Source organism: Gopherus evgoodei, chromosome 6 (genome assembly GCF_007399415.2).
Source record: "Gopherus evgoodei ecotype Sinaloan lineage chromosome 6, rGopEvg1_v1.p, whole genome shotgun sequence".
NCBI classification, from domain to species: Eukaryota; Metazoa; Chordata; order Testudines; family Testudinidae; genus Gopherus; species Gopherus evgoodei.
Window position 1 is genome coordinate 105,765,521 of NC_044327.1, and position 21,991 is coordinate 105,787,511.

The 21,991-nt window shown below is 39.8% G+C and overlaps 1 protein-coding gene across 2 annotated transcripts in view; it reads left to right on the top strand.

Annotated features, from left to right (window-relative positions):
* FGF10 (fibroblast growth factor 10) overlaps positions 1-21,991 on the top strand; it is a 93,608-nt gene that overhangs the window by 67,751 nt on the left and 3,866 nt on the right. For both annotated transcript variants that reach the window (XM_030567772.1, XM_030567771.1), the window contains one exon: positions 20,051-20,154. In XM_030567772.1, coding sequence (XP_030423632.1) covers positions 20,051-20,154 — 104 coding nt within the window. The remainder of the gene's footprint in view (positions 1-20,050; positions 20,155-21,991) is intronic.

The following is a 21,991-nucleotide window of genomic DNA, read 5'->3' on the forward strand; positions in this document are numbered from 1 at the left end:
AAGAAAGTCAAGAAAAGTGTCCTCAGCAGCTTAGCTATGGAAACAGAATTTGTACAAACGGAGAAGGCATGAGGCACAAGCTTGTGCAATTAGATCATGTAGTCCAGTGCGCAGAACAGAATAACTGGCTGCTATCTGAGGATGTCAGCAGGCAAGATGGGGAAACAATAAAAAAGTAGACTAGAAGATAATGAGAACAGAAGGGTGTGAAGTGATCATGCTCTTCAGATCAGCCTTTTAAGTTCCAGTGCAAGATTGATGACTTTGTCATCCCATGTTTTGATGAAGTGTTGAATGAATGTTTAAGAAGACAGCATTTATCACTGTTCATCAGAGTTTAAAAAAAATGTGTTTGTACTAAGGGACTGAAGATAGCAGATTCAGTCAGGTTAGGAAGCAGTCAAGTATTAAAGATGAAAACACTGTGAAAGACATATGTCAGATGCTTGTATTATATCATGCAATTGTTTACATCTGTGTGAAAGTGTGCAGGCCTTGTTAACATTGCTGCGTACCTTTGATGATGAAGAAAGCATATTGAACATATGAAGTAAGATACAAATCTCTGTAATTTTTTGGTTTTCTAATAAATAGCAATATAATAAAAGCATTCCATACAATTCTAGAATGCCATATTTTTATTAGTTGTAGGCTGAAATAAGTGTGACATGTCATTCCATATTCTTTATGAAAATATGCTGCTGATATGAATGAGAGATACTTTATGCAAGATGGCTCATGTGAGGTATCATTGGAAAGGTTATGATTTACTGAATGTGATGATCTAATTTGTATGCCTGTATCCTTTCTGTATCTGAAGTTAGGAATATTGACTAAGTATCAGTATTTCAGCTATGCTGCTTTGGGTAACACCCACCGCTAACACTTTAGGTACAACAATGGAAAAGCCAGACAGGGCTCATGGCCCAGCAGCAAGGACAATGGACTGTGAAAAGGCTTGGCCTTCCTGCTTATGCTCCATACTGCCACTGACTCATGGACACTGTGATACTACAGAGTCAGATGGTCTTGTCACCTGATACTAAAACATTACCTGGGATTTCTTGTAACTTTCCACTGTAAGAGAAGGGGGATCAAGTTTGGGAAACAAAGGATTGCTCCAGGCCAATGGGGGCTGCAGGAATGTGGCCAGCACATCCCTCAGCCCGCGCCACTTCCCGCAGCCCTCATTGGCCTGGAGCAATGAACTGCAGCCAGTAGAAGCTGCTATCAGCCAAACCTGTGGATGCGGCAGGTAAAAAAAACGGCCCAACTTGCCAGGGGCTTTCCCTGTACAATCAGTGGACTGGCTTTGAGAACCACTGTGTTAGAGGAGGTTTTAAGAGCCTGGCTCAGCAAGACAGGTTAAAGGGGCCCATGCTGGCAGAACAGGTAGACTCTATGGTATCTCAGCACATCAGGTGGCTTCCCAAGGGGTCCAACCCATCACAGTAAGTACACAGAATATATTGTATTAAGAGAGAGTTATTTAGAATTCATTTGTGAGCTCCCCCTTTGCCAAAAAGGCCTGATGGAGGAGTTGAGTACTCACTTACTTAATCAGACTGGATGAGGGAGTGATATACTAAGGAGCTAATTAGTCATTATCTTCGAGAGGAAGTAAGAGCTAAGGGTGGTGAGACCGATTTCTCTTCCTGGAAGAAGGATTGAGGACTACAGAAAACAGCAGCAACAGTTGCTGCATTGGATTGTGATAGTGATTTGGTGGCAGGAATACAACTAAAGCTCATGGAGATGCGAACAAATACAAAGTGTCCAAGGCTCTTTGTGTGGGATCTCAGGACAGGAGGGGAGCCTGCCTTCTTATACAGTCCAAATGAAGTGAACCCCCAAAATCCATTTAGCATGAATTTCACCTTTCTGCTGATGTGCAAGATAAGTATCTAAAAAAATTCTTCTTCCTTCGCCTTATAATTTATACACCCCCCTTGATATATCCGTGCTATATGGAATTGGGAACTCGAACAAGCTGAAGTTTGGACGTTAAAGGAGGTTATTATTATGAGCATACATTTCTCCACTGAAGACATAATAGTGGAAGAAAAGATCATTATTTCATTTGTGACAAGACTGCTTCTACTGGATACAAGACAGGGCCTGTCATAACCTATTCCTAGATTTGGACCTTAGCGTCCAAAATATGGGGATTAGCATGAAAACCTCCAAGCTTAGTTACCAGCTTGGACCTGGTAAAGCTGCCACCACCCAAAAAATTAGAGTGTTTTGAGGCACTCTGGTCCCCCCAAAAACCTTCCCTGGGGACCCCAAGACCCAAATCCCTTGAGTCTCACAACAAAGGGAAATAAACCTTTTCCCTTTCCCCCTCCAGGTGTTCCTGGAGAGATACACAGAAGCCAGCTCTGTGAATCTAAACAGAGGGACTCCACCCTCCCCGTTCCCAGTCCTGGAAAACAGAATTACCGAGAGCTAATCTCTCTTCCCCCCTCACCTAGAGGGAATGCAAAGTCAGGCTAGTAAATCTAACACACACAGATTTCCCCTTGATTTCTTCCTCCCATCAATTCCCTGGTGAGCACAGACTCAATTCCCTGGAGTTCCCCACTAAAGAAAAACTCCAACAGGTCTTAAAAAGAAAGCTTTATGTAAAAAGAAAAAAATACATAAAAATGGTCTCTCTGTATTAAGCTGACAAATACAGGGTCAATTGCTTAAAAGAAATATGAATAAACAGCCTTATTCAAAAATAATACAATTCAAAGCACTCCAGCAACTACACACATGTAAATACAAAAAATATATACATTTCTATTTGATCTTTTGTACTTACAACTGGGAAACAGACGCTTAGAAAGCAGGAAATAGAAAAATCCTTCCCATAGCCGAGAGGGACAGATACAAGCAGCAGACAAGAACGAAGAACTCAGACACAAACTTCCCTCCACCCAGATTTGAAAAAGTCTTGTTTCCTGATTGGTCCTCTGGTCAGGTGTTTCAGGTTACTTCTTTCCAGGTGTAAGAGACATTAACCCTTAGCTATCTGTTTATGACAGGGCCCAATCCAACTCCCACTGAAATTAGTGAGAGTCATTTAATTGATTTCAGTGGGAGTTGGATCAGGCCCCTGATAAATAACTTTTTCTAGGGTTATGATGAAGACTTTCTGAAGTTATTGGGAATCTCATAACATTTGGCTTAGAATCTCTGTTTTTCAAAGATTTCAAGACCAGAAGGGAACTTTGAGAGTATCTAGGCTTACTTTCTGAATACTCCAGCCCTTTGAATTTCACCTAGTAATATCTAATTGAACAGTAGATTATACTCAAGAATATGTAGCGTGAGTTTTGTAGGACTAATAAAACTTGGCATGCACTGCAAATGGTTTCCTTTGTGTGGCTCTTTACATCAGCTTTTTATAGCCTTTACCATGTTGGGCCTACAATCTTCTCCTGGCTTCTCTGACAGCACCTGATGTGGATACTTTCCCGGGGCTGCTCTGCCCCACATTAAAATGAGAGAACAATTTTGTTTAGTTTAGGCCAAGACTTTCATAAATATGCATCTAAGGATGTAGAAATTAATTTGAAGCTAATTTTTTTTAAATTGGAAAATAAGATCACTTACATTTGCAGGTCTCAAATACATATAAAGACTCAGATAAATACAATTATTATGTACCGAAATGAAACAAAGAAAAAACAATTAAAATTAGATGTGAAAAGTAGAGAGTTCTGAAATGATGGTGGGTTTATTTTTTGTGTTATCGCTTTACTGGGCAGTGTGGGGAGAAGAGCTTCATAGCAAAAATATCAAAGATAACTTGATTCTGCTGCATTTCAAAATTGACTGATTATTCATATTTTGAAGCTTTCAGCATGATATTTTATCTTCTTATCCATTTGTCAAACTGGAACTTCTGAAAATGTTTTTAAAATTTCATATTAGAAAAACTAATGACAATTGGCAATAGAAAACCTTCTGAAAACTCAAAACCAGAAACTGAAAAGGCAACTGAAAGGCAAGAAATAAAAACTGAAAACGATAAACAAAAAGCAGAAAAGTTTTCATAGAAAAACTGTTTGCAAAATTGTCCACATTTGAAAAATGGCCAGATTTCATAGGAAAAAAACCAACTAAAATGTAGATTGGCTCTAATCGTTGTCTCCCCCAGGATCACAACTTATTAACTTACTCAAGTCAAATGGTGTCCAAGAAAAAGGCAGTATGTGTTCTTTCTGAAAATAAGACAATCGGTGGCAGGCTTTCACCAATGAGCACATTAAGAAGTTGATATTATTATTAACCAGAGAGTTCCTTCATGTTACCTCCCCCTCTTCTAGCTGCATGTCTGGTGCTACTAGTCAGCTGCTCCCATATGAGTACCTATTCATTTTAATGAAGGCCAACCTCTCCTTAGCATATCACCCCCTCGCCCAGTCTGATTAAGTAATTGAGTACTCAACTCCTCCATCAGGCCTTTTTGGAGAAGAGGGAGCTCGCAAATTAATGCTTAAATGATCAGAGTGCTGGATCATCTACTGGCTCTCAGCACTCAGACGCAGACACAGACCATTGTGGTTCACCAGTGAGATTTTTACTTTATGACCAAATTGTCTTCTGATGTTTTATGTGACTTACTTAATTTTAGATCATTCTTTTAGAATTTTGATTTGCTAACACATATTGGTACAAGCATTTTTAATAATAATTTGTGAAGAGTTTCCAAAATATTAAATCTAAATTAGCAGCTGCCACATTTGCTCTGTCGATTTGGAGATATTACATGTGGTCACATACAGTAGAAAAGGTTCTCCATTTTTGTTCCTATGTAATTTTGTTGAGATAGTATCCTAAGAGGGTTCCTCTATCATGATCCTTTGAGATGCAAGTGCACAAAATCCCTGACTAGTCTTTGCCTGTGGTTGATGTTCCTGGTGCTTGTTTCCACTGCCATTTGCCCATATATACGTTAGTCCACTACTGAACATCCAATAATACGATTCCTTGTGATTATGATTTGTGTAACGCCAGACGATTGACAACATTTCTTTCTCTTAGCTAGTTTGCAAATAGTTGTGTTATTCCCTTTGGTGCATATTTCTGACTCCTGTTGCCTGGAATGGGACTTGTGCATGTACATTCAAAATCAGGATTTGGTTCACAAATCAAAAAAACTGCAAAGTGATGGGAAACATAAAATTATCATCAGATCAGTGAAATCTGTGGGCATTAACCAAATCCCTTTGAAGTCACTGGGACTTTGGATCAGCCCCTAGGTGAATTTTCATTGAAAAGATTTTGAAGGAGTTTTTTTTAATCCTGAAAACATTTTAAATTGAAATATGAATCTGCCCTACCAGCTACAGGTAGATTGTAATGCTGCAGTTTATAGTCATGCACATCTGGGTCTAAGAAAACATATAGTGACATTTAAAAACGTGCAGAGATTTTTTTTAGAAACAAGCACACAGCATATTATATCATCTTTTTAGTGACTGTGTAGAACCAGCACATTGTTCTCTGGACCAGATTCTGCCACCAATACTCAGTACTCTGCAAGTTGTTTCTTTGTCTTCAATGATTTATATTAGAAAATGGGGCCACTCATGGAGAAAACTGCTAGTACTCAACATGAGTTGAGGGAAGTAGAATCTGGGCCTAAATTGGATACAACAACTTTAAAAATCCTTGTAAGTATTGTTGCATGTGGTGAGCTATATGGGCTGTAGCATCTAGACAAATTAGAATTTGCTTGTCTGTGACTAATTTTAAATACTGTTTTTGTGTTTCAATAGCATTGTTTCTTTCAGTAGCATGCTAACTCGCATTGCTGTTATGCTTGGGCTAGCTACACAGTGCCTTGAGTAAGGGGTGTTGTGTAGCTTTGCCATCCCAGGAGCACGACAGAGGATAAATTGTGACTCACAGTCACCATTCCTCCCATGGTTCCTCCATTACCACTATCCTTTTTGTGAGTGAGCTTACTTTCCCCTATGTCTGGATTTTGGCCGACTACTGTAGTTGGTAAGTAGGGGGGCAGAGCCAAAGCTCCTCTCACTCCCATTTTCCAAACCACTTGAGAATTAAAGGAGGGAGAAGGGACTTACTTCTCCTTATCCCTCTGCATGTCTGAGTAAGGGCTGTGATAATCTAGTCCAGGGATCAGCAACCTTTAAGAAGTAGTGTGCCGAGTCTTCATTTATTCACTCTAATTTAAGGTTTCGTGTGCCAGTAATACATTTTAACATTTTTAGAAGGTCTCTTTCTACAAGTCTATAATATATAACTAAACTATTGTTGTATGTAAAAGAAATAAGGGCTTTTAAAATGTTTAAGAAGCTTCATTTAAAATTAAATTAAAATGCAGAGCCGCCTGGACCAGTGGCCAGGACCTGGACAGTGTGAGTGCCACTGAAAATCAGTTCATGTGCCGCTCGGCACCTGTGCCATAGGTTGCCTACCCCTGATCTAGCCCTTCATGAGTTTTCTATGCTCTTACTCCATTGAACTCTGTGTTGACATTGTAATAACTTAAAAAGTTCAGAGGTTCTGTTCCCATAACCTTCCAAAAGTTTGGATGATAGTCTCAAGTTATCTAAATGTATGCAACTGGAAATTGGATTGGAAATCTCACATGATCAGGATTCTGACAAGATATCCAGCATGTTCTGGCTTGAGTTGGGCTAGGCATGACACAGCAATAGCTTTCCTTGTGGTATTTCAATATTTCCACTTGTGATTTAAAGCAGGAAGTGGGGAGGTTCTATGAGAACATTAAAAATCATTTTAAAATCTTCTGAATTTTTTCCAGCCTCAAAGGATCGCTCTTGGATCAAGATTTGGCATATGGTTTAAGATGAGATGTTTATTCCTAATTATAACATTGTGGTCCCTGCTGGATTTGTAGGAAAATAATTTTGCTGTGACCCTTGTATCATAATTTGCTATCTGACAACTACATTGAAATCATTATGATTACAGTCAGTGAAACAGGTTTATTTTAATGAAACACTTCTGAAAGGCACGTCTTCCTTAACTCACTCTGTTTCCTACACTTATTGCACCTGCTTCTTCATCACTGTACACCTTGTGCAGTCATATGTACTTATGCAAAAGTGAGTATAAATTACACACATTCTGATATGGTGTCATTTTATACTCATTTTGCACAGGTGTGAACAACTGCAGGCTTAGTGTCCTGATCTTCCTCACTCCCTCCCCCTTTTCTTTCCATCAGTCTGGCTTCCTCCACCAAACAGGGCAAGTGGATAATCAACTATCCACCAACCAAACACTTATAACTGATTGACCCACCTCTCTTGAAACCACCCTTTCCCTGAGGGACCTATCAATAACAACACCTCCACCCCTCAAACATGAATTGTCCAGCTCTTGAACTGATAAATGCCTAATGTCATTGCTTAATCTGCTCCCCACCACCACCTCTATAGACCCAGACCCAGGCAACCCAGACATACAGGGGAACCTTTCAGGACAACAGACACCAGCAGCCAATAATAAACATGAAACAAAAGTTCCAACAACACAGTCTGGTAGAATCCTACTGAAAGACCCTCATCATTCAACCAACAACAGCTGCTGCCACCACCATCGAAGCTGTTGTCGTCAGGCAGCTGATGAACTGGAAAACTACCTGTTTCAACAGCCATCTGACATCATCACATTCCAGCCAGTTGGGCTCATTCGTCTGTGGGAGAGAAGAGGGAACTGCAGAGATATGTTTGTGTGAGATTATAGTTTAGAAAGGCTCCCTCACAAAGGGCAGTATTATAAATACAGGAATTTTGAGATGTGCTGTGATAGAATCATAGAATATCAGGGTTGGAAGGGGCCTTCGGAGGTCATCTAGTCCAACCCCCTGCTCAGAACAGTACCAATCCCCAGACAGATTTTTGCACCAGATCCCTAAATGGCCCCCTCAAGGATTGAGCTCACAACTCTGGGTTTAGCAGGCCAATGCTCAAACCACTGACCTATCCATGGAAGCAGAGGGTGTGGAGAATACAGTGTAGCTGCTTGCAGAAGTTTACCACAGATGCACTCCATAGCTTTTCAGAATAAAAGCTTTATTCCTTTTTCCTTCGCTGGTTTGCTGTTTAGCAAACCCCAAGATCTTTAGATGGTGTCAGAAATGCTGAATGAGAGAGAGACTGAATTCATTCTGAGGTTAACTCCTGTGTTTGAAACTGAAAGCAGAGGAAAAGGGAGCATGTGGAGCAGCAAACAGAGAAGTACAACGGCTTTTGTATGTATTTTATGAGCATGGTGGTAGCTTGGCTTCAGAAGGGAAGACAGCCAAAAATGGATGTGCTGCAACCTCCATCCAGTCTGCAATTGCCAGGCAATGTTGCAGAGAACTGGAAAAAAAATCTGACAGAGATTTGAATTGTATTTAGCAGCAATATGAGCAGAGGAGAAAAATGATGAAGTAAAATCAGCAGTCTTTTTCATGTTGTTGGGGAGGAAGCATTGGATATTTTAACAACTTTAAGTTGAAGAAGATGAAAACATGACGTTAAGTAAAATACTAATTAAATTTGAGAAACATTGCATGCCAAAAAGGAATGAAGCCTTTGAAAGAGACACATTTTTACATATATGCAAAAAAATTTCTCAATGACCGGTCTGTGGACTGGCACCGGTTCCTGAGATCTCCCTTACACAGTTTAGGAAGACCGCAAGCTGCTCCCTGGTATCAAAAAGGTTGCTTCAGAATTAAGGAGACTCGGTAAAATCCATGACTTTTGAGCTGACAGAGCCTGTGGTCAGAGATAGAATCAGTTGTGGCAGTAAAGACTACATGTTGAGAGAGAGAGACTGCTCTGTGAAGGAGTTTTAACTTTAGAAAAAGCATTCCAGATGAGCAGGGCAGCAGAAACGGTGGAAACACAAGCCAAAGAGCTAAATTCACCAGAAGGGGTTATTCTCATACAAGTATAAAAGAACATAGCCACTAAAGGTCATCTCAAAAAGTGGAACCACCCACTGTGAAAACCACTGTTAGTGAAGAGACTGTTTACAGATGGTCATGCGGAAGGTGCGAATCACAGCACAGCCCAAAACAGTGTTTTGCCTTTGGGAAACTCTGTCATAAGTGTGTGGGAGGGGAGGGTAAATCACTTTGCAAAATAATGCAGATTCCAAATGCAGAAAAGTCAAATGGATGCAGTGGAAGACTGTATGGTTGAGGAGTTTTACGTAGATATGCTGGGGGCTTGTCTACACTACAGCAGCTGGTCGATTTAAGCTACACAATTTAAGTTACTTTAATAGCGTAATTCAAGTTGATGTAGCTTAGATCTACTTACCACAGGGTCCACACAGGGTGTGTTGATAGGAGATGCTCTCCCGCTGACATTGTTTCTGCCTGTCATTGAGGTGGAGTACAGAACTCGATGGGTGAGCAGTCTCCCATCGATTGGGTGTGTCTTCACTAGACTCACTAAATTGATGCAGATGCATCAATTGCAGCAGCGCGGATTTATCTCCATAGTGAAGACCAGCCCTGGGATGAAGCGCAATTTATGAGGGACTGGATACAGCCAATGAAAGTGAATGAAACAATTATTCCACTCAAACTGGACATAGGAGCTCAAGTTAATATTCTGTCTAAACAAGGTTATGAGAGACTGAAAATAAGACTAAAACAGGGACCAACAAAATAAAAAACTAATTATTCTGCAAAAAATATACCAGTGAAGGGGAGATATGTTACTAGTATCAAATATGAAACCATCACGTACAGCTTCTCATTCATTGTAGTACTAAAAGAGGTGACACCAATTTTAGGCCTGTGAAAAGCTCAGTCTGGTAAAATGGATGCTCTCACTATAAGATCATAGTAAACCTGGCTATGAGGCACTTATTCAGGAACATCGTGATCTGTTTAAAGCTGGGTTGCTTGCAGGGTGAACATACAATCCAGATAAACAATTAGGTCCCTCCACTTATCCATATCCATGGAGACAGATGCCATTTGCACTCCATGACAAATTCAAGGCTGAGCTCTCAAGGATGGAAGCAATGCAAATAATACAAAAAAACTGAAGAGTCAATGGAAGGAGTGAGCTACCCAGTCCTTGTGAAGATAAATAAAAGCTGGCTACACATATGCTTAAATCCTAGAGACTGTGACAAGGCTATAAAAAGAGAACACTTCCAACTGCCAACAGAGAAGAGATTATGGCTCATTTTGTGAATGCACAATCTTTCAGTAAATTTGATGCCTCCTCAGGATTTTTTTCAGCTAAAATTAACTGAAGAAAGCCCAAAAGATGCAGCTTTAATACCTCATTTGGAAGATAGATTTTTATGCTTACCCTTTGGCATAACATCAGCACCAAAAGTCTGCCACAAAACCATACATAAGATCTGTAAACATATTAATGTGTCGACACCTCAATGGATGACAGCGTCATCTGGGGCTCAACTAAAGAGGAACGTGACTGTAGCCTTTGGAAAGTGTTGGCTTCCAACAGAGCTGCAAATTTGAAACTAAATAGGGAGAAATTCTGTCTTAGGGGTTGCAGAACTGACTTTTGTTGGAGAAACTATTTCCAATGAAGGTGTAAAACCTGATAAGAGGTTTCAGCCATTGAAATGATGCCATGTCCCAAGTCAAAGATGTCCAGCAGTTCCTGAGAATGGTTAATTATCTTGGAAAATTCATACCTGATCTACCTACAAAAGCAGCAGCATGGAGGAAACTCCTAGAAAGTAAAAATGAATAGTACTAGGATTCAGAACAGGAGGAATCATGGGAAGTTTTGAGACAACAACTGATACAAGAGTCCATGTTAAAGTTCTACACTTCAAGCAGGCCTGTTGGAATTTTAGCAGATGCTTCACAGTCTGGCTTAGGTGCAGTGATTTTACAGAAACACAGTGATTGTTGGCAACCAGTGGAGTATGCATCAAAATCACTGACTGATGAGGAAACCAAATATGCCCACATTGAAAAGGAGCTTTTAGGAATATTGTTTGCCTGTGAGAGATTCAATCAATGTATTTATGGCTGGACTGTAGATATTGACATGGACCACAAGCCTCTGTTAGAATTATTTGGCAAACTGCTAAATGATTGTACCTTAAGGATTCAAAGAATGATGCTAAAACCACAAAAGTATGATTTGGTTATAACCTACACACCTGGTAAATTCATGTTTACTGCAGATGCACTTTCCAGAGCAATGACTCCACTATGAAACCAGAGAAGACTGTAGAGACAGAGATGCAAGCCTACATAGATCTGATTGTAAGTCAATTCCTGTAGCTAATGAAAAACTGCAACAAATAAGAGGGGAAACAGAGAAAGATGAATCACTGGGGATCCTTAAAGAAGAGCTAATTCAAGGGTGACTTGAAGAAATAAGCAATTGCTATCCAAGTATAAGAGACTATTGAAACTGCAACATGGACTTGGATGATTTTCAGATTCAGCCAGGTTGTAATACAAATAAGCCCCTGGAAAGAAATGCCATGGAAGATCCACAAGTGTCATTTAGGAATTGAGAAATGCAAACAATGGGCCCGAGAAGTGATATATTGGCTGCGGATCAATCATGACATTGCTGATGCGATAGGAAACTGCTTTTCATGCTTGAAATACAAGTCAAGTCAACAGGCAGAGCCTCTGAGACCACACCCTGTTCCACGAAAGCCTATGAGAAGGTAGGCACTGACTTATTTATCTGGCAATCAAAGGATTATTTAACAGTCCCAGATAATTAGTCTCTGTATCCAGCAATTTGCTCACTGCACAGTACTAGTACTAAGTCCATAATAGCTGGCATGAAGGGAATATTTTTCAGACATGGAATTCGAGATGCAATCTTTAACAATAATGGGCCACAATTTTCCAGCACAGATTTTAGGCACTTTGCCATTGATTGGTTTTCATCACAAAACATCAAGTCCAAATTACCCCCCACCACCAAATGGATTTGTGGTAGTGAAGGACCTTATGAAAAAGACATTTGACAATGGAGGTGATTTCTATAAAGCTTCACTGGCTCTTCTCCAGCTCAGCTGTTAATGGAAAGAAGGATTAGATCTAATTTATCAATCCCTAAAAAGTACTGAAATCTAATGACAACAAAACCATACAGAAGATTAAAGAAAATCAGAAATAGATGCAGAAATATTATTTTCACAAAAGGGCCTGTGATCTCCCATCTCTTAACCCAGGTGATAAGTACAATCAGCTTCAGCATGGCAGATAAACAGACTCTGGCATTCTCGTAGCTTAGTCTTCTAATTTCTACAAAACATGTAAAGCGGAAATTATTTTGTGTATAATTTGCCTTCATAATAACCACTATGAAAAACTAATGATAGCATCCCTGAGGAATCATGCCTGTAAAACTTGGGGCCAAAGGGATACCATTAAAGAACAGCTGAATCCATGGTCTTATGGAGTTCAGACGAACCAAGGGGATACATTTAGCTGTAATTGAAGAAATCTAAGAGTAATCCCAGAAAGTTCCAAAACATTGACAGTAGATGTGGACTCAGTCATTTACCAACCAACTGATCATTTATCAATGGACAAAGGAGAAACTGGCAAGGAACAAGAGAACGATTCAGACTCTAATGAAAGGCTGATGCTGAGAAGATCAGAGAGGGATATCAAGTGTCCTGAAAGACTCAGAGACTTTCTAACCTGCCTGGAGAATGGGGTATTTGAAGAAAGAGAGAGTAGTAAAGACTCACTTCAGAGAGATGTGCAGGTAAATCTCTCCTTTCTAAATAGTTGACACGTTAGGTGTATGAATTGTAGTTTATGGAAATGTACTAGTCAGGCTGAGAATTTAATGTATGTGTTAGATAGTTGTTGGTTGTTTATAGTGAGCTAGTTGGCTTTTTAGGATGCAAGATTATAATTTATAGAGGCTCCCTCGTAAGGGACAGTATTATGAATACAGGAATTTTGAGATGTATCCTGGAAGTGGGGGAATAAAAGTTTTATTCCTTTCTCATTCACTGGTCTGTTGTGTAATGAACCCCAAGATCATTACAGGAACAGAGAGGCAATATTTGTGGGGAGAGAACAGATAGGAAGCGTAAGAGATCACCATCAAAAGGGTAGGCGGAGGGCTCAGAATTGGGGGGTAGGCAATGGAAGGTGGAATTATTCTAGAAGTCTAAGTTTACAGACACATAAACTGCAGTTTTAGAAATTTTACAGGTGTTTGTTATACAAATGACAAGACAACATCCTACACCACAAAAAGAGGTCCTGGAGTCTTATAATCCTGTTTGACTGATACGTTCGGAACTCTCAGAGCTGCATTCAATTATTAGTGCAGTAGCGTCTTGATAAAGTATCAGATACTTTATTAATCACAGAAAATACTGAACTATTTCCTAAGGAACCGTGTGATTAAATTCCACACTCGCCCCAAGATTTTCTGTAAATATTTTTAGTTCAGGTTCCCAGCACTTTTACAAGAACACAAGATTGCAAATAGCAATACAAAACTATATAAGTGCTATTTTTTTTTACAATTCCTCTGTGTAGTGTGAGATGGCCAGCCATTCTTCTCTTGTCTTGTCATTTGTATAATGAACACTTGTGTAAACTATAAAAATACAGTATATTTAAGGTAAATATATTTGGTTCCTATGGAGAATATGTTTCTAGCCTTTGGGAACTGTGAAGTGAGCACATGCATGGCTACAGGGCACATCTCAAGTTAATATTGTGAATGTTTCTAATTATAATGAGTTGGAAATGATTTGGGTATTGAAAACCATGCTGTTACAGTGGATGTGGTCAAATGGGATTAGTTGTAATTGTTGTAGTTTATAGAGTTACGACAGTAAAATAATTGTGATATCTGTTTTAAAACCATAATGGAGGCCACAAAGATTTTTTTCTTTTTCCTTCCAGATTTCTACAAGACATAAAACTGAATTGAACAACTACTACTGAGATTCCCCAAAATTGCTTCATTAGTTTTTCATAGTGGTTATTATGAAGGCAAATTATACACAAAATAATTTCCGCTTTACATGTTTTGTAGAAATTAGAAGACTAAGCTACGAGAATGCCAGAGTCTGTTTATCTGCCATGCTGAAGCTGATTGTACTTGTGGAATATGAAACTTCTGAACCATATAGGGCCTAATCCTGCAAGCCCTAGATGTAGTATCATTATTTATATCGCAGTAGTGCCTACAAGCCCCAGTCATGAACCAGGACTTCATTGTGCTGGGCATTGTATAAATACATGGAGCAAATGGGAAGTTGACCCATAACACATTTTGCCACAAATATTTCCCTTTTCAATCTCAAAACAAAGAGTTATTTTCATTAGATGGTTAAAAGAACTTTAATTACAATTTTGGTATGTTCTACTGTAAGAATCTGTTTCTTTCTTACCTGGGCCAGCCTATGATCGAATGACTTAAGTGATTAGTACTTGTATGCAGGTATTTTCATCTTTTTACCAAAGGCCATTGGTTTGAATCCATTCCAGCTTATCATTTCTGAAAGTCAATATGTGGCTGTTTTGTGACTTATGTCAAACAAACTGGTGGTCTCATCTAAATTTGATTATGCATATGGCTGTATCACAGAATAAATGGGAAGATTCCATTGACTTAAATGGACTTTCAATCAGGGCCATGAAACATAAAGTCTCTAAAGAAGAGACTATAAATCAGGCAAAATTGCATAGGGAGAGAGGCAGTGTGATCGAGTAGACCCAAATTCTGTACAGACCTAGTGTGCAGTTCTGTTGACATTTCTAGGGTTGCATTGGCAATGGGGAAGGTGGGAAGGAAATAAGCACAGAATTTGGTTGATGTAAATTAAGAACACAGGATTCATGTCAAACATGAACCTCCACTGAAATCTCCAGAAAGACTCTGCAGATGAGTATTTATGAAGTTATCATTTGGGACATAAATAATGTTTTTTATCCACGCTTCCAAGTTTTTAGAACTCAGTGAGAATAAATCCTGTACCAATGGTGATGAGAAGAAACTGATAATAGTCCAGAAGAACCCAGCCACATTTTAGGCAAGGGTTACTGGGTACAGTCAAACCAGTTCCAGCGCAATAACATTCGTCCTGATGAGTTAGTTCTGCTCTATCAGTGAGGATAAAATGGAGTATGAGATTGTGACCACAGTTTACCAGAAAAATCTGTTGTATTTGATGTTATACTGAGTATGGTTCATTGCACTGTATGCATTAAAGCAATGTTTCTCAAACTAAGGTCACCGCTTGTATAGGGAAAGCCCGGGGCGGGCCTGGCCAGTTTGTTTACCTGCCCCGTCCACAGGTCCAGCTGATACGGCTCCCACTGGCCATGGTTCACTGCTCCAGGCCAATGGGAGCTGCTGGAAGTAGTGTGGGCCAAGAGACTTACTGGCTACTGCTTCCAGCAGCCCCCATTGGCCTCAGTGGTGAACCGCGGCCAGTGGGAGCCGCAATTGACTGAACCTGCAGACGGGGCAGGTAAACAAACCGGCCGACACACCCCGCCCTGCCAGGCACTTTCCCTACACAAGTGGTGACCCCAGTTTGAGAAACACTGCATTAAAGTACTGTATCAACTTACAATATATTTATGCATCATTCAAGTGCAAAACAGGACTGGCTAATTGAATTCCAATTTTGTACTTGAGTAATATACTATCCAGTTTCAAACTGCACTTGAAAATTTAATAAATGTTACACTGAAAAGTGATACTATATTGGTCAATAGAATAACATTTTATTTTAACATGTTGCAATTCTTACAAGTATAATATGACAAAACATAATTCAGTTTAATCAATATTGACATATCTGTATTAATAATGTCCCTTGAAATGCTAATTTAGATTCTTTCTTTGTTAGAAATGGATTCAACCTGGTTTTATTTGACCCACACTAGGAATTACAGCAATTTAAAATTTCCTTATAAATAATGGTCTGTGTTCTCCCCATCACTGTCTGGCATGGAAAGAGCAAAAACATATCAATCACACAGAAAAAGGGACAGAGGGAGTGCTTGCACCACATCTTCACCCCAGCCAGGGATTGTCATCTACAGTTACTCCATTTAGTGATGCTTGTTTCTGAGCTGGAGTATTTTGAGGGAGGGGGATGGCCAACAGGGTGGTGAAACTAAAGAGCTGCTGTTCTTCATAGAATGCTCTTGTAGGCAAGCCAAAGAGAAACTTTGAAGCTATCTGAGAGTGTGACAGGTGAACGTGGCAATAAATCTCAAAAGAGCTGTGTAAACATTAGAGACCAGATCCTCAGCTGTTGTAAATTGCCTTAACCCCACTTAAGTCTATGGAGCTACACTGGTTTAGGTCATCTGAGGATCTGGCCCTAATTAACTAATTCTCTCCTCTGTGGTTAGTAAATAAGTATTATTGCCCCATTTTACAGGTGGGGAATCCAGGATATGGAAAGGTGAAATGACTCAATGTAGCCTCCATTGTAACTTCATAGCAGAGTTAGAATTAGAACTTGGGAGCTCATCACTCCTCTCCTGTCCTTATTTCTCTTTGGCTATGCTGCCAAAGGGTACATCTTCACTATAGAGTTAAGCCATGTTTACACTACGGACACTAGAGTGGCATAGGGCAAGCCTGTAGTTAAGACACAGGCTAGAGCAGTGGAAGGGTTTTCTTCCATTGCTGTATGAACCCCACCTCCCCGAGCAATGGTAGCATTCTTCCATTGACATAGCTGCATCTATATTCAAAGTTAGGTTTGCATAGCTATAGCACTTAGGGGTGTGGATTTTTCACACCTGTGAGTGCTGCAGCCATGTCAATCTAAGTTTTAAGTATAGAAAGGACCTTGGGTTAACACCTCTCATTAACCTGGCGTAGGGGAGAGTGGCCACACCAAAAACCATACTCCTAGTGATTGGGTTGCCAGCACAGAGTAGCCACATCCCCATTGCATCACTAGCTCAAACATCAGTAGCATCCCCGATAGGCCAGCTAGTTTGAGTTTAAAGTATCACTTTAATTCAAGCTAGAGATTTGTCTATGTGGATGGGAATCAGATGGGGGCAACACTCATGTTATACCTCAAGCTGACTTTACAGTCAAGGCATGCCCTAAAGCATATATATGTTAATGTTGACTGAGATATCATAAACTTTCACTGATCTGGCTGCCCATGTCTTTTCCTGACTGAAACTAGTCAGGAAGCTCCAGATTCCCAATGGGTCCCTACTGTTACTGGTTTTCCTGCCTTTGGAGGTGAGAGAGTTGAGATCTGGATATTATTGTAAACCTCTTTCCCTGCTCCTCACTGGCAGTGGACCTGCACCACTATTCATTGCATCTTCATTCAGTGTTTACTCACACTGTAAGTGTTTAGGTTCTCAGGGGAGATTAATGTAGACTTCAGGAGATAATCAGGCTCATCTCACCATAATGGAGTTCTTTTAGATTACAGAATTCTCTGCATTACATTATCCCGTACCATGATGATTTATCTTATTGCAGATGAAAATATAAACTCACAAGACTTATGGCAGAAGGAAAAAGGGCTATTTCAAAGTTTCCAATAATATGGACTGCTTCAATTGTTCATGCCTGTCAGGATTTATATTTTATTATAGGTATAGATTTGAGCCACACATATCTAGTTGTTATTCTAAATTTGTAATAAGAGATTTGATAAATGGAGTAGTTTAAATAAACAAAAAACAGAGCCCAAAGGATAGTTTGTAACTCTCAATGTGGACAAGACAGAGAAACTGGAAAACTTTTAATTCTGCTTTCTGCTTAAAAATGGCCTTTCATTTTCAAAAAGGAAATTTGGAAGGGCCTTATTCCACCGTTATTTCCTGCTTGTGGCTATTATTAAAGTCAATTAGACTCTTGTGCATGCAGGAACAGCAGGATCAGGCTAGTTGTGGCAGGCTGTTAGTATAAAATCCAACTCCTAACAGGTCAGTGGAAAGCCCTCACTCACTTCTGTGGCTGCTGGATGCACCAATGAAGCCACTTATCCTTCAATGAGAAAAAATAATCCAGAATATTGACTGGGTCCATTTGATGTTTTTCTTTATTTTTGGTAAATGTTAACTACCTCACCAGCTTGTTCACCATTAAAAATTACCTGATAGTTCTCTCATACATAGATTCACAATACTTTTAATATGCATGGCCCAAACAGATTTCCTCCTGCAAGCCCTCTATGCTAGAGGCAGAATTCCTTAACTACAGACCAAATACCATTATTGCAAATTTCCTAGCATCACCCCACCAATGTACCTCACTTTCAATGGGCTTTTCCATGTATGTAGCGCAATTATCAAAGAAAGGCCCAGGAAAGTATGCTCCTCACATAAGGTCTTCACCCCAAGCCCTACTTCAGATTAGGTTCTATAGTCTTAATGTACTTAATATGGTTTAAGGACCAAAAATAAACATTTCCAGCTAATGCATGAATGCCTAGTTATGTTTTCTCCCTTAGTTGTGATTATAATATGGAATTTTTAGGTGACTGGGAAAACAAATGGATTCCCCAGCACCCCAACCCTTATTTCTGAGAGCACTTGCACCCCTTGGACACAAGGTTTAACACAAACTTGGAGGGAAATTGTTGTGGGTTCCTGTTGCTTCAAACGTTGGCAGCTCATTACTGTAGAAAACTTGCTGAAACCTGGCTCCAACTAAATTTGTTCCTAAAGTTGCTTGGCCAGTGTAGAAGGCCTAGGATTTGTTATTCATAAAATTTCTGACCATTGCTACCACGCATGCAGTTTTTCTGGTTGTATCAACTTGATGAGTACTAGTATAGGCAGGACACTATTTTAGCATGTTGTATAGACCTGTTTATACACCAGGAAGAAAGGTTTGGACTCACCTACACAGGCTGCATAAGCCATGTTAAAACCAGTATATTTAACCTGAATTTAAATATGGCTCCTAAACAAGATATTAATCCCAGTGTGAACATGGTCAGTTTTAGCTCCATCTTCATACCCACTGGCCTGCTACTAACACTGCAGGATGACATTTTTGTGGTGGTTTTGTTGATATTGAGACTTGCCTAATATTAACAGGAACCACTAACATCACACATGGGGCAGTGACTTGTCACACACACAACCCAATATGGATTAAAATAACCTAAAGATAAGAGTCTGTATCCCATTACTGGTCCTTTGAGCCATTCAGTATCCTAGAAAGCCACAGCTGCCCGAGGGGGGGGGGCAGAGTGGGGCAATTTGCCCCGGGTCCCACAGGGGCCCCACAAGCCCTGGCCCAGCAGCAGTCCAGATCTTCGCCAGCATTTCGGTGGTAGGGGGCCCTTTAGTGCTGCCGAAGACGCGGAGCAACTGAAGGGCTCCTCGCTGCCAAAATGCCGCCGAAGACCCAGACCGCCGCCGGGTGAGTACGAGCACCGCAACTCCCCCGTTTTGCCCCAGGCTTCCTGAATCCTCTGGGCGGCCCTACAGAAAGCTGTCTTGAAAAAAAAGTGCTAATCACTTTTATTACAAACAGAGCAGAGTGTTTCTCTGCCATCCCAAGATAATGTGGATGTCAAGGTTAGTCTTACTATATCCCAGAATGTCAACACACTTGCCAAAAATGAATTTATCAGCTCAATGCAGCTGAGAGATTTAGTTTATGTAAATGTCCTACAAGGAATAAATAGTTTACCACTGTTTTTGAAGATTGGGGCAAATCTGACATTCTATTGACATATGCTATAGATTTAATTTAATGCTGTGGTTCAGATGTCTCTTCTGATAACTTTTAGTGAAATCTATGCTAAGAGTGGAACTGTAAGTATTTTATGGGGGTTTTAAATGCAGGGTTAGCAAAGGAAACATGATAATTGAAACAATGTTTGTATATTCTCTTGTAGTGATTTGGAGAGGAATGTTACTAAAGCTTGTTGGTTGGTTGGTTGGTTCTGAATATTAACTGAATTTTAGCATGATTTGAAGGGATTCATTTTAAATTTGATCTCTTTTTTTTCTTGTAACTGGCAGATCACTTTCTTTAATGAAATGAATAAAATTCTTTGAGCTGAGCCTCTCATTTATTGATTTTATTTCATTTTTGTATTTTAGGTATATTGGAGATAACATCTGTGGAAATTGGAGTTGTGGCTGTTAAATCGATTAACAGCAACTATTATTTAGCCATGAACAAGAAAGGAAAAGTCTATGGCTCTGTAAGTATGTTGCTTTTGTTTTCAAAATGGACTGCAGGAGTCATAACACAGTTTTCTCCCCCTACCCTGGACTAGCTCAGTTATCTGTAATTTTCTAGTAATTAGAGCTGCAAGGAGTTCTTCATCAAAATTTCAGGCTCTCATAAACCAGCTCACCGTGGTTTGTTCATTAGGCTAAAGTTTGGCAGTGGCTGCTGGCATTCGTCATGGAAATGGCCTTTTCTGGTGTCTGTTCCGGTCACATCTCCCACTAAATAGCAGCCAACACAGCATGAAAACTGCAGACACATTGGAGAAAATCTAAAAAAATTTAAAATTTTAAAGGTATTTTATTCTTTCATGTGTACAGTACAATCCTGTTTGTCAATAATTTGGACGGAAGCATATGAAACCTCATAAACAGGGGTTTCAGATGATGGAGCAGCAGCTTGGAAGGTATTTAAAGGCTGTACACTAGGTTCCCAACTCTAAAGTGCACTGGACAGCATACTGATCAGCTTTACAGATTCACCAGCTTTAAAGGGGCAACACTGATTATCGCACAAGAATACAGTAGAGAGGGGATAATCACATCCTCGGGAACATAATCAAACTTTGGTTAATCAGAGTTTGGTAAACCTGTACTTACCTATAAAAGATAGAATGTGTGTTTGTGTAATATATGAATCACCACCAATCATTTTCACAGCTGCATGTAATATAACCCCATGAATGGGTGAACTAAACTCTGGTTTACACACACACTGCATATATCTATAGTGTACATGTCAGGACCCTGGTCTCAAATACCAGTTTTGAACCCAGGCCCAGTGGGTCCTCAGGAAACAGCACTGGCCATCCGACTGCACTTACTTTGACTTACTTTGGAATTCAGACTTGGGTAGGCTAGCTTCTAGGATTCCTCAGCCGGCTCCCTGAGTGGCCACATGATCTTGACCCTGATTGGCTGGTGACCATATATAAACTTGCAGGCAGAGCATGACACTGTCATTGTTTAGAATGGCCTGCATAGTTCACTAATGGGTTTAATGGCCAAATTTATGCCAGTAAAACTTTTTTTTATCATCTGTGAACTAGGATAAAAGTTTGGATCAGAATAGAATTCTGCATCTGGGAAAAAGGAGTCAAATGAGTTATTTTTATTTTTTATCAGAAATATTTGCCAGCCTTTTTGATTGGTATTTTACAGCTAGTATGAGCAGGCAAAGGGGCAGTGGCTCTTTAATTTGATTTATTTATCCGATTCAGGATTAACCAGACAGAAGGAGAATTAGTGTGGCTTAGAGCTGTTGCTTAAGTTAATGGCCATTTGCCTTTTTTTCCTCCATTGAAGCAAATGATGAAATATTAAAGTAAGTCCAAGCAGTCTTTAGGTTTCTAAATGTGGTGACTATAAAGAGCTATTCTGGGAAAGGGAGAATATATTCCCTGGAGATGTTTTTCCACATTTACATAACTCTGCTAATGGACTAATACTGCGACTCTGAGCATTTTTGAAAGTCAAATTGAGTGTGACTGATTCAGTCAACCGTGTGAAGAAAACAAAAGTATGTTTTCTGTAGTTTATAACTGAGGCCTGATCTTCACTAAAAAGTTAGGTTGACCCATCATCCTTACATCGCTCATGGCTGTGAAGAATCCATATCCTTGAGCAGTGTAGTAAAGCCTACCCAATCTCTGGTGTAGACAGCAGTAGGTCTACAGAAGAATTCTTCCATCAACCTAGCTACCATCTCTCAGAAAGATGGATGAACCCTTCCTGTCGGAGTAGGTAGTGTATACATTAAAGTACTGCAGCGATGCAGCTGTAGCCTTCAAGGGTAGAAAAGCCCTGAGG